At 40.7% G+C, this 13,571-nt stretch overlaps 1 protein-coding gene across 1 annotated transcript in view; it reads left to right on the top strand.

Moving 5' to 3' along the window:
- LOC111586220 (meiosis inhibitor protein 1-like) overlaps positions 1 to 13,571 on the top strand; it is a 75,523-nt gene that overhangs the window by 54,095 nt on the left and 7,857 nt on the right. Inside the window, exons 27-30 of the mRNA XM_055004951.1 lie at positions 939 to 1,123; positions 5,648 to 5,729; positions 6,392 to 6,498; positions 12,358 to 12,489. Coding sequence (XP_054860926.1) covers positions 939 to 1,123; positions 5,648 to 5,729; positions 6,392 to 6,498; positions 12,358 to 12,489 — 506 coding nt within the window. The remainder of the gene's footprint in view (positions 1 to 938; positions 1,124 to 5,647; positions 5,730 to 6,391; positions 6,499 to 12,357; positions 12,490 to 13,571) is intronic.

Below are 13,571 nucleotides of genomic sequence, written 5' to 3'. Positions count from 1 at the left end.
TTTTATCCTCAGTGGAGGTAAGCAAACCCCAGGCATGCATTTCACACACTTTCATTATATTAAGTGGCCCACATCCCACTGCAGCACTTGGAGACAGATCATCCCTGCTGCTCCTGTGTCTCTGTCTGTCAGCTGGATAAGTGGCCTGTCAGGGTCGCTGTGATGTATTAGCTGCAGAGGCAGCCTCTGCTTGACTGTCTCTCTTTCTTTCTTTCTCTCTCTCTCTCTTCACTCACTCACCATCCTCTCTATCTGTCTTTCAGTTTTTATCTCTCCACTGCTTTCCAATCTACCGTTATTTTTCCACTCTTCATGTTTCTCCATCGCTTTGCCCTGTCTCTCCTCCCTCTTTTCTGCTGCCACTAATTGAGTCCACTCTTCCTCAGAGAGCTCTAATTTCAGTGTACATGATGTAAGTGCTATTCAGATAGCTGGCAGCTCTCAGTTTGGAGTCTACAGTGTTTTAGCAGTCTTTTTGACCCTGTCTCTCTATTTATCTCCATCACTACTTTGGTCCCTCAGTCTTTCTGAACTTCCTTCAACCCTGTCTCTCACTGCCTCACCCACTTTTTATACCTGGCACCTACATCTTTAACTTCTTGCTTTCTCTTTCTGTCACATATCATTTCAAAAATTGCTCTCAACTCATTTCTACTGTTCCTCTGCCCCTCCTATGCGCTTCTGTTCCCTCTGCTACTTGATTTTACTGTCTATTTCTATTTCACATTTTCACTTCCCACTCTATATGCTCACATACTCACTCCCTTCTGTTGCATTGTGAATCTGTTTCTCCTGTGGGCCGCCACATTTGTTTGCCTACTCCTCTTTCACTGGCTCTCCTGTGTGTTGAGCCGTTCCATCATTCTGTTAATTCCCTTTGCCTTCCCAGCCATTTACCAGTCTGCTTTTCTTCCCTCTCTCTCATTTTCTCTTTGCAGTAAGCTACTTGAGGTTGCTGCAGGCTCTGCTTGATGCTGACCTTGCATCCGCTCTGGTGTTTGTGAGCACTGGTCCTGGCTTGGTGGGGCCCAAACCTCTAGGGGTGGAAGACGGTGCTCTGTACCCGCTTGGTTCCAGAGGGGCCCGGTGCCTCTCAACTGCCCTCAGTGGACTTATTTTGCAGGTACTAGGGAGTACTGATATGTCTGTTTGTCCAATTGTATTAAAGCCAATTCATTCTTTCCACATCCGTGTGAATACAAGGGTCCATAAACGTTATCTGTGCTGACCCCTCTGCAGATGTCCATATGCAGCCCATAATTTGTACGGTGTACTCTAACACACTCCAAACTATGTGCCTGGAAAAGAAATGTTGCTCAACTGGAGCTTAAGGCAAATGCTTGTTAGGAGAAGAGTCTATGCGAGGAGAGTCTCCATCATCCACACCTTTATAATTCATCATTTAAGCAGCTGCAATTGAAGTGGTCCCTGTCTGATTTCGGCGGTGCTTTCATTTGTAGCTACGTGCTTTCCATCGACAGCGTAAAAGCACAGTGGGAATTTCTAAATTCTTTATAAACCCTGTGCCATGTCTGCCCACTGTGCTCGGCACACCTCAGGAGCTGTCAAGATCAATCTGCAAGTGGCTGCTTTATCCCATAAAAAGTGCAATATCACTGCCAGCCTTTCAGAAACATACACAGAAGCCCCGGGTGTTTGTCATTGTTTAATGTGAGGGGCAATACAGCCATATGTGTTGCGTGCACATCCGCTGACCGCTTTCACGGTCCACATCAGTAAGCACACAGGGATGCTGAAATCATGAACTGGTCGTCAATTATGTCATGGGAATCAGTGCAGACTGTTTACACATTCACATTGTTAGGATCTGCCTCCCATCTGGAGACAAAAGCAGTCGCAGTAATGCACATCATTAAACTTTGAGGGGAGTGTGTGTCTGTGTCTCTGGTTCAGGTATTCCTCATGTTGTGGGGACTTAAATCTGTTAACTCGATCACATTATGGGGGGACAAAGGCACAATGTAAATCATTCAAATTTTAAGGTAAAGACATGTTTTAAGGTGAGGATTTGACAAGTACTTGTTATGTTTATGTGAGAGTAAATCTCCATTAAATGAATGTAAGTTCAGTATAAGTTATGGATACACGACTGTGTGTGGAAAGATTTAGGGAAGCATAAATTACTGGAGTCACATTACTGGTTGTATTTGACCGTTAAACTAACAGTTGTACAGTAAAATTGTTAATATTCGTACAGATAGTGCTGTTGTTTTTACTGTTGAATCGTCTTAAGTGCAATATAGATTTTACTTCACAACATGAATGAGTCAACTCCTGGGACTACCACTGCAGCATTGCATTTCCCACAATTCTGGTTTATGGAAGGCATGAATTAACACAGAACAACCTACAGTAAATCCTGTGTTGTAATGAAAGGTGGAGTGCTACAGAACCAAATGTGTTGGGTTGGTTTGGGAATAAGCTGGTCCAGGACATTTAATCATGAAATAGTATCTTTAATAATGGCCTGGTGAACAGAGGCACATAATATAAACTAAATGAAGATGCACACCAATACTTTAATGCAGGGGTGTCAAACTAATCTTAGTTCAGGGGCCACATTCAGCCCAGTATGATCTCCAGTGACCAGTAAAATCACAGCATAATAACCTATAAATGACCACAACTCCTAATGTTTCCCTTTATTTTATCGGAAAAATAAAGACACAAAACAACAAAAACAAGACAAAATGACAAAAATGAGACATAAAATGACAAAAACGAGGTACAAATTGACAAAAATGAGACTCATATTCACAAAAATGAGACACAAAACAACAAAAACGAGACACAAAATGACAAATTGAGACAAAATGACAAAAATGAGGCAAAAAATGACAAAAACGAGACAAAAAATGACGAGACAAAATGACAAAAACGAGACAAAATGACAAAAATGACACATAATGACAAAAACGAGACACAAAATGACAAAAACGAGACACAAAATAACAAAAATGAGACAAAATGACAAAAACGAGGCACAAATTGACAAAAATGACTCATATTCACAAAAATGAGACAAAACAAAAACGAGACACAAAATGACAAAAATGAGACACATAATGACAAAAACGAGACACAAAATGATAAACATGAGACAAAACAACAAAAACGAGACACAAATTGGCTAAAAAGAGACTAAATGACAAAAAATTACACAAAACAACAAAAACAAGACATGAAATGACAAAAATGAGACACAAAATGACAAAAACGAGACACAAAATGACAAAAATAAGACACAAAATGACAAAAACGAGACACAAATTGACAAAAACGAGACACAAATTGGCAAAAAAGAGACTAAATGACAAAAAATGAGACAACACGAAACAACAAAAAAAGACCAAAAAATGGACAAAAAAATTACTAAACAATGGACAAAGAACAAAAAAAGACAAAAGCAAGACAAAAGAACAATGAGCAATCTAGTAATTTACTCTGTGATCAAAACAACTTGTCATAGTCTAGAAATTATTTTAAATTTCTAGTTTTACAAATTTACAATCTGCAGTTAATGTCTTCTCTGTAATTTTTACACTTCACAAAGTTGTCCAGGGGGTCCCGATTTTGACCTGTGGGCCGCATGTTTGACACCCCTGCTTTAATGCTTTCCTCTCTATTCTATAAATCTGCACTTGTGCAACAAATGCAATAAGAACATCAATATGTAAAGATATGTTCATTCCAAGAATTAAATACAGCAGCATCACAATGACATTATCAGTGTTTGCCTGTCCTCAAATACAGAAACATGAGATCCATTACTTACACAGATGAGGGTGTAAATGGTGATACGATTACTTTCACTCCACCATTTATTCTGCTACAGAGGTAACATAAAGGTAATCTCTAAAACCTTTACAGCATGACATTGAACCTGCCTTTCACAAGCAAGGTTGTGTAGAAAATGAGATTCCAATTGATTTCGCAGTTAGCATAATGAAATGCAACACATATCCAGAGCAATTGCATCTGTCTTGGAATTGTTATTACGTGTAGCTGGTGTATCGGCTTTGATTGCTTACTGCAACAGCAACAGACTGAGTCTCACCAGCATTCATTTCACAATAAACAAGTGAAGCATTTCTTGTGTGAGGTGGCTGAAAGCACAGAACTAATATGGTGCAAAATCTGACTAATGCCAAAAAAAGTTTAGGCTAATAGCGACAGGTTAACCCTAAACCATAAAGAATTTTTTTTTATTACCATCTACTGTACATCTTTTGGATGAAATTTGTGGAACTATGGGATAATTGCATATTGTGCCTGTATTTCTTTTTTATTCTCTGCCTATGCTGCAGCAAGCCAGTCTCTGGTTCCACACCAGTAGCATTTCCTCTCTGAAAAAGACTGTTGCTGAACTCAGTTTCAGTTCTATGGTTCAGTGCTCTGGAGTCTGCTGTTCGGCAGCTGATATGAGTAACAGTTGCCTACTCCCCTTCTCTTTCCTCTGTTCTGCTCTTTTTCCTCTTGATGTGCTGGTTCAACGGCAGGAGGAAACGCTGCAGCTCTAGAGTTCCTCTCCTCTCCCTTCCTCTCCTCCCCTTTCTTTACCTAAGCCTCTCCTCTCCTCTCCTCTCCTCTCCTTTCTATCTCCTCTCCTTTCCTTTCCTCTCCTCTCCTCTCCTTTCTATCTCCTCTCCTCTCCTCTCCTTTCTATCTCCTCTCCTTTCCTTTCCTCTCCTCTCCTCTCCTTTCTATCTCCTCTCCTCTCTTCTCCTCTCCTCTCCTCTCCTCTCCTCTCCTCTCCTCTCCTCCCCTTTCCTTACCTAACCCTCTCCTCTTTTCTCCTCTCCTCTCTGCTTTCCTCCTTTCCGCCTCTCCTCTCCTCTTTTCTCCTCTCCTCTCCTCTCTTCTTTCCTCCTTTCCGCCTCTCCTCTCCTCTTTTCTCCTCTCCTCTCTTCTTTCCTCCTTTCCGCCTCTCCTCTCCTCTCTCTTCCTCTCCTCTCCTCTCCTTACCTAACCCTCTCCTCTTTTCTCCTCTCCTCTCTTCTTTCCTCCCTTCAGCCTCTCCTATCCTCTCCCTTCCTCTCCTCCCCTTTCTTTACCTAATCCTCTCCTCTCCTTTCCTCTCCTCTTATTGTAACGTCTCTTTTCATCTTCACGTCCTCATCTGCCTCCTGTCCTTGCTCTTAACTCTACCTGCTTCACCTTCCTGACTCTCTTATTCCCTTCCACTCATCCTCTTGTCCTCTTCTCTGCTTATGGATTAGGGTGCAACTCTCCACTGTTGTCTATATATCTGCCTGCCCTACTTCAGTATTTTTGGACACTACATAGTGCTCGCTGTCAGCCCCATCACTGTGGGAGACACATGCATTATTAAACCTCACTCAGCTGCTCTGTTCGGTGTTCCCTTGTTCTCCCTTTTGTTTCTGGCTGCATCTCTGTCCATGTGTCTGTGTGTATATATGCAAGTTTTCGTTCCCCCTGCATCGTTGCTGTTGTGTTTGTTCCAATTTTTGCCAAGTGAGAGCAGATGTGCACGTCACATTCCTGTGGTTCCCATGATTTTTAATGATATAACATTTTAGGGCTGGAAGACATTTTTTCTTCTTCCTTTTTTGTGTACTTGAATTCCTCTCTCATGTTTTTGCTCACTGCGTCTCTTTCTTCTCAGAAGCACGAGTTGCTGTTGAGAGCCTCTGTCAACTGTCTAAGTTCCCTGCTGGGCTTCCTTCAGAGGAAGAGTCCCACCACAGGTACCAAATAGAGAAACGGGGAAAGAGTGAGTGTGCACAATCTATACATGCACACAAAGACAGAGAAAAAGAATGACAAATGTAAACATTACAGGGAGGGATGAAAGAGAGTTTGTGTGCAGGTATTGTACGTGTTTGATAAAGACATTTGTGGAAAGCAACTCAGCAGATTTACTCTTAAGTACTATACCTAAGTACAATTTTGAGGCATTAATACTTGAGTATTTTTATTTTTTTTAAAAAGTAGACAATTTATTTCAGGCTCATAATTTTTTTTTTGTGCTGGCCAATTTGCAGAACTTTCAATAATAATGGGTAATAATAATAAAAGATTAATGAATTTTACTTGTAAAAGAGTATTTTAACACTGTGATATTAACACTTTTACCGAAATAAAAGCATTTCTTCTACTTGCATCCACTTCATTATTTTTTCTCGTATTCTCGTAGTCTTCAGCACTCAAGCATGTTTTTTTTTACACATCTGTACTGTATGTTGTGATGCTTTTGGGTTTTTTTGTACATACTTAGAAATTAACTAGTTCCAGAATTTGCACCAGAAAGAATACAGTAAAATATTTTTAAAAAATCTTTCAAAGCTAGGCATCCTACCGTTAATTTTTCTCCCCTTGGATTTGTTGTGTGTGTCTGTGTTTGTTTTAGCCAAATGTGTGGTATGTCAACCATGGAGTCGATTTCTCCTCCACTGCCTGCTCAGCTCAGGAGAGAACTGCCTACTGCACCCTGCCATTCTCAGACTCATCGCCCTTGTGAGATTACACACACACACACACACACACACACACACACACACACACACACACACACACACACACACACACACACACACACACGACACACACACAAGAATAATTTCTTGGACGTGCTCCTGAGTAGTAATAAATATTTGATACTAAAAGTATTAAAAGTTAATGAAGGTAGTAAAAGCATACAAGTATTTCAATCAGAGTGAATGCAATGCCGTGTTAAGCAGGCAGACACAGTACAACCCATTAACATGGTTAAAAAAAAAAATTTCGGACTGTATTTTCTGTTGTCAGCTGTGGCTCCTTATTTTAATATTCTCTGAGGGCATGGTAGGAAATAGTGGGATCAGTTGGAAGTACTAATCAGCTGTTGCCCTGTAGGCTGACAGTGGTTGTCTAAAATATAGGGATCAATGTGAGAAGCTATGTATCATTCCCACATTACAAATAAAGAGAAGTAAATCTGCTGCAACGTTTGTAGGCACTTAAGATGCTAAGGTTCTTGTCTCTTGAGGGGGAATCAGAGAGACAGTGATCCGACCTAAATTCAGAGCCCTGATCTCAGCATTGTCGAGGCAGAGGATTATATGAATAGATAGACAATATAGAAACAACTCAAAACCTCCACAGAACTGTATCAAGTACTCAGAGTTGCATGAAAAACCAACCTGCCAAATACCTGTTTTGGCTAAGAGCTATTCTGGATCCAAACGCAGAACACAGTCAGTTGCACAGCTTAAAGAGGTTTATTGCAAAATCGTCTTTGTGATGGAGATAAATGGAGTGTGGAGACGAGGAGGGTGTTGCAGGTGTGGGAATTTCAAAGTGCGTGGTGCCCGAAGCCTGGCGATACTGAGCGTGGTGTGTAACTTGGTGGGTGGCTGGCTGAGTGTTGTGGAGATGAAGGTGGTGAATGTGGCATCATGCTGGGTGAGTTTGATACCAGGAGCAAGCCGGTAAGGAGACGGCCGGGGGACACTAGAACCCTGTAGTACATAAAAGTTGCAGGTTAGACAGGAGCAAACACGAGGAAGCCACGCCTACATTTTTTTAAATCAATGCATTTCCACGGGAGAAGACGGAGCAACTTGGTGAGAAGTTGCGTGACGAACCGTGGTGTGTCAAGTGAGAACAAACTGGCACATGCACACACAAAAAAGAGGACAAATGTGTACAAGCAAAAGGCAAAAGGGAGATAGAGAAAACAATGGGAACACAGGGAATGTGGAACAAAAAATGAGACTATAATTATACCTTGAAAAATGATGCACAAGTGTACTGAGGGGAATTTGTGCTATTATAAAGGCAAAGAGTGCTCAAACCACACTGATTAGATTTTTCTGCTCACTGAACATTGAATCAAGTTACTTGATGAATAAAAACTATTCATGACATTATTTTTTGAAAGCCTTCACACTTTTAGTGCCTACAATATCAAATTACTTCACAGACTTGTATCTCTCCTCTTCTTCTTTGTAGGTCCTTTACAGTCCTCGGTCTCATTTTCCTGTCTGTTAATAACTGCATCTGTGCAGCATTGTATATTTGTAGAACAGAACATGCTCCACTTGCTGAAACTTTAATACAACTCACCTGCAAAATGATGTATTAAACAGTAAATATTAGATGTATTGTGAAATTATTGAATGGACAGTAAATAATTCAGAAGTGGCATTGGGAACATTTAAGGGAAAAGGTAGAATAAAATGGAAGTCCGAATATTTTCCAAAACAGGCAAGTGAAATTAGAACTTGAAATACTAGACTTCTATCCATCCATTATCTATACACCGCTTCATCCTCATTAGGGTCACAGGGGGGCTGCAGTCTATCCCAGCTGACTGAAGGCGAAGGCAGGGGACACCCTGGACAGGTCGCCAGTCTATCACAGTCTGTATACATATACAGACAAACAATCACACTCACACCTACGGGCAATTTTAGAATAATCAATTAACCTCAGCATATTTTTGGACTGTGGGATGAAGCCGTAGAACCCGCAGAAAACCCACGCATGCACAGGGAGAACATGCAAACTGCATGTAGAAAGATCCCGGGAATGCCAGGACGTGAACCAGGGATCTTCTAGCTGCAAGGTGAAAGTGCTAACCACCACGCCACTGTGCAGCCCACAAAATACTAGACTTGGAAAAAATAATTGTGGACAGAAGAGACCAGACTATATTTGACACTGAAAACGGCAGAGTTTGAGCTGAATATCATTCAGAGAAGGGCGAAGTTTTTGGTGTTTAGATGCAGGCAAAAATAACAAGAAAAGCACTCAGAAAACGCACTACTCCACCAAGGCTGCTCAGTTGTTGTATCATTTCCAACGGATCATATTTTTAATAAAAAATTACCTTTCTCCAAGCACAGGCATATAATATGCATGTGTATGTTATGTAGGGATACCGAATCGTGTGACCTAAATGTGTAGCGTGCGGCGGGAGTTGACTCGGAAACATCCCCACAATTTAATCAGTAGTTCCTTGTATATCTGATGGGTAAGTCCCGATAAGTCCGCAGTGGTTGATTTTTAGTAGGCTCAATCGTGATCGTCAGCAGGCAGCTGAAGTAGTGTCCACTTGTTACAGTGATGCTGTGCCACTATCTCGCAGTACAGAAATCTTTAACAAATCTGTGGATCCAGACTATAAGCCGCATCACTTTCAAAATCGAATCAGTTGGTTCTTTCCTGAAAATTTCATCCAAATCCGTTAGTCTGTTTTTGAGTAATGTTGTTAACAGAAAGACCAACAGACGGACAAACATACGCCTGTCGTCACATAACTTCGCCGCGTTCCTTGGCTGAGTAACTATGAACAGAGGGAATGAGCAGCAAGGCAGGGGGAAGCTACAGCAAATCCAGACTTTCATCCTGGCAATACAGAAGGATGGTGCTGAGTTTGTGATAGATTTGATAGTACAAAACCTCTTTTAAATCATTCAATCACAGACTAAGCACATTATAGGATACTTGGAATAGTGAAGAGTTCTTATTTATGTCTAGATTGCCAGTGTTATCTGAACCAGCTACACAGGCATTAAGGGGAAACATCACCTGAGGAGACATCAAACAAGAATTTAATGTTTTTGGTGCTGGGAAGTCTCTAGAGGAATGGATTCCCCACAGATTTTTATGAAGCGTTCTCAAATGTGTTGGCCCCAAGGCTTTTCACTGCCTTTCAAGATGCATTCCACAGTAATTCATAAAAAGGGTAAACAGCGGCAATTGTGTGGCAGTTGCAATGGTTGATGAAAAAAACTTTGACTAAGGTCTGACGTGTCTGCCTGCGATGATTCATCTTTTTCAGGTGAGATTCGTCAAGGGTCGGATGTCAACGGAATCAGCAAGTAATCTACATAGGCTGTACCATTTTGCACAACAAATAAGAAACAATGCTGAAACCTTAGCAGCTTACTCGCTGAATGCAGGGAGAGCATTCACTAGAGTTGAGTGAGAGTATAAATTTGCAACTCTTGAGCTGTTTGAGATTGGTCGCTTATATATTACACGGTTAAAGCTGTTCCAAAAAGGCCTCAGGGCGTCTGTACTCCCAAATGGGAATATCTCTATCCCTTTAAAACTTTTACGCATTACCAAATAGGCCTGCACCTTCGCTCCTCTGATGTTCACTATGGCACTCAAACCTCTAGCATTAGCCATTAGGGGTCATATCAGTATTAGAGAAATAGCTTAAGGGCCAAACACAAGGCTGTTTTATATGTGGATGATACTTTACTGCTGTCAAACAACCCAGAAACTCCAGTGCCACAGATTTCATCTTTGACTTGTACTTTGTTATGATTGGTGATTTAGATGGCTTCCATCTGGAGTGACATATTCTGGGTATTATGTATGAGAGAACATAGATTAATTGTTTTGAAGGATGCTCATTTTAATGAAGATTGTCGGTTGATTGTTGAGTCTGATGTACCAGTGGTGCAAAAAACATTGGCACAGGTCTACACAGATGTGGAAAGCAACTGATATGGTCAGATGAGTCACCTGTTACCATATTCTTTACAAGTGGATGAGTGGTTTTTGTGGTGAACATCAAAACAATGGCACAGGCCTGAATGCTTGACATTGAGGGGATGTGGCGTCACTGTGATGCTGTGGGTGGCATTTGGCTGCCGTGGTTTGTGATCATTTGTCCTCTTAGAGGGAAAGGTCATTGCAAATCAATACAGAGTTGTTCTGACTGATCACTTTTGTCCTATGGTGAAGCATTTCTTTACTAATGGGAGTGGTCTCTTTCTGGATGACAATGTCCCCATCCAGAGGTCACAGAATAATTTGATGAAAGTGATTAGAATTATATGCTGTGCCTGTGCTGGCACCAGAACTCGACACCGTCATCATCAAAACATCAAATGAAGGAAGAATGTTGTTCATTTCTCCCGAAGAGTTGAGTCGGTGCCAAGGAGCAGTGAAGAGAGCCACAAGTATCTTTTTATTGGTGCGTAAGAAGCCAGAGACCTTGTAGAACCCATCTTAACACAAGCTTTTCTTTCTCAGATAAGAGGGGATACAACCACTAGAAAACCTGTGCTTGCATTTGCTAAAGAAAACAGTAGCTGAAGAAATGCCATCCAGATCTGTAACATAAATCCCTGTCACACTATAGAGTCATCAGTATGATACAATTATCATTTGAGAAATCTATCATGTGGGAAAACAGGGTAAGAGCAGGAATAATGTAATTGGAAGACCTTGTGGTCGGGAACAATTTAATCTCTTTTGAACAGTTTGTGTTGAAATATAATATACCAAGGCAAAATTTCTGAAGGTTATTCAAATAAGGAGTTATAATACAACAGTAGATAGAAAAAGAAATCTTGTACATGTAACTTGCATTTTAAAGTTACAGTGATAATTTTGGAAACTGACAGGGAGGTTATTTAGGTTTGATAGCTTGCGTAGAGAGCATCAATCCCTGAAAGTGTCACACTCACTGGGGGAAAAGGTCTTTGAATGTCTGTTCATAGGGAAGCTTGGAGGAAAGTGGTAAAATCTTTGTACTCCACAGCCTGGAACATGCAAACACCTAGTCTTTTAGAATACTAAAAAGGAATCATTGGGTCCAATTAAAAATGTTGAGGTCAAAGCTCAGAAAGGATAATAGTTGTTGTAGGTGCAGCAAAAACACACATACTGGGAATACATTTCAGTGTGAATCCAGCATTATGCATAGTGATTGATTTACCAATGGAATCTCATACATCCTCTCAGCAGTTTTCCTGGATTAAGCTATCTCATTATGGAAAGCAGAACAGTGTTGATTTCTTAGAAGTCAATAGAACAAGCTAGTTCTAAAGAATAGGAAGACGGACTGGTTAGGATAGCGTCTTTTGAGCAGCTTATTATTAACGATCTAGAGAGAATAAATGGAGTCCATATTTCAGAGCAATATGTAGGCATTGCTATTCTTAATGTATAACTATCTACTTTGATGGATAAACACAATGTGAGTGGGTGATGAACGATAGTCTATCATACTGATGCTAGACACTTCATCAATTAAGTAAAATGTCTTTTAGTTTCACTTAAATGCATTAGATGCAAAATGCCATGAAAAAACATTCCAAAAGAGCAAAGTTCCATGAACAAACTCCAAGCGTGCTCCCTGTCTGGTTCATAAACAGCCTATCTTAAGGTAGTAATGGTTCCTCATTGCTACTCGGCTGCAATAAAACATTTTATCATGATAGACTTTGCAGCTATATTGCCCATCTCTAGTTGAATGTTACTTCAAAAACTGAAAAAGAAACGAAGAAATTCTGTCAAAAAAAGTATGCTTTAACAAGAATTGTGTATCTTGTGTCCATCTGTCTGCGTATCTGTTTGTGCTCCCTGCAGCTACTGCAGGACAGCAGTACAACAGTGCTGTTGGAGCCTGACCTGCTTCGGGTGATGGAGGCAGTGGAGAGGAGGGGGGTGAAGGAACTCAGCCAGGAATCAGCACAGGCCCTAAGGCTGCTTCTGACACAGGTAAAAACACATACACACCCTCACACACACAGATAAATTAATGTAGGACACACTTTTCACGGCGAATAACCCACAAGTTACCTGACAGTATCTTCGTATATTCGTTGATACACAGTTCATTATTAATTAGGTTCCTGTCATGTTTTTATCACTGTGAAATTGTATTTGCTGTGAAGGAAGAACAGCGCAGGCAGGGAATAAGGAGACAGCAAGGAAAAAGGTGCACGAGGAAGACTGGGTTTGTTTTTGCAAACACAATACCAGCATGTTACACAGCAGCAGCAAAATGCCTATTATATCCATTATTTCTCTGCATGGGACAAAAGACTTCACAGCTTATTCCAGCTAATCTATGACCATAGTTTCAAAAAGAGACAAAATGTAACTCTGGGATCTGTGATCAGTAGCAAACAGTTTGCAATAAAAAAGCAAAACTGATCATCACAACTCCCAGCAGCTGCCAAAAGATTCAAGAAAAGGTACAAGCAAGCCTTTCTCAGTTAGTCAAATCACTGTAATAGTCATCAAAAATTCTAATGTTAATGCTGCCTTAGTACATATCTAAACATCTGTGTCTTTTTAAGTTCCTCTCTGGTCGTTGATTAAACACCTAAAAACTCTGGAGTATCCTAATTACATATTTAGAAGCGTGTTTCTATCAAATCAATCCCTTTATGTGTTAAAATGCCTTTCATGTAAATCTGCGCCATTTCCTCCTTTAGAATGTGCACATTTATGAAATCCCTTGCTCCATTTTCTCTATTTGCTGCAGCTCAGCACACCAGCTCACCTATGGCTCTGCTCAAACACTGTAAAGCTACTCTGCACTGTACAGAGGTGCAGTTGTAACATTGGAGTAATTTAGTTAGGCACAATGCTCAGTCGTGGCGTTTTTTCAATCAAAATATGTCCTCCAGCATAAAGACACCATATGGACATGTCATCCTTGTAAAAACTCGATTTTCACTAGAAGGGGTCTTAAAAAGTGACCCTTTAAGCTCCAATATTTTGGATCTGGATCCATGGAGGGTAATGGGAGGAGGGATTAGGCTAGGAGAAAGGAGAGAGGAAATGTGAAGAGG

This window comes from Amphiprion ocellaris, chromosome 19, assembly GCF_022539595.1.
Source record: "Amphiprion ocellaris isolate individual 3 ecotype Okinawa chromosome 19, ASM2253959v1, whole genome shotgun sequence".
Taxonomy (NCBI): Eukaryota; Metazoa; Chordata; class Actinopteri; family Pomacentridae; genus Amphiprion; species Amphiprion ocellaris.
Note: the sequence above shows the minus strand (reverse complement) of the source record. Positions and strands in the feature narration are given on the sequence as shown.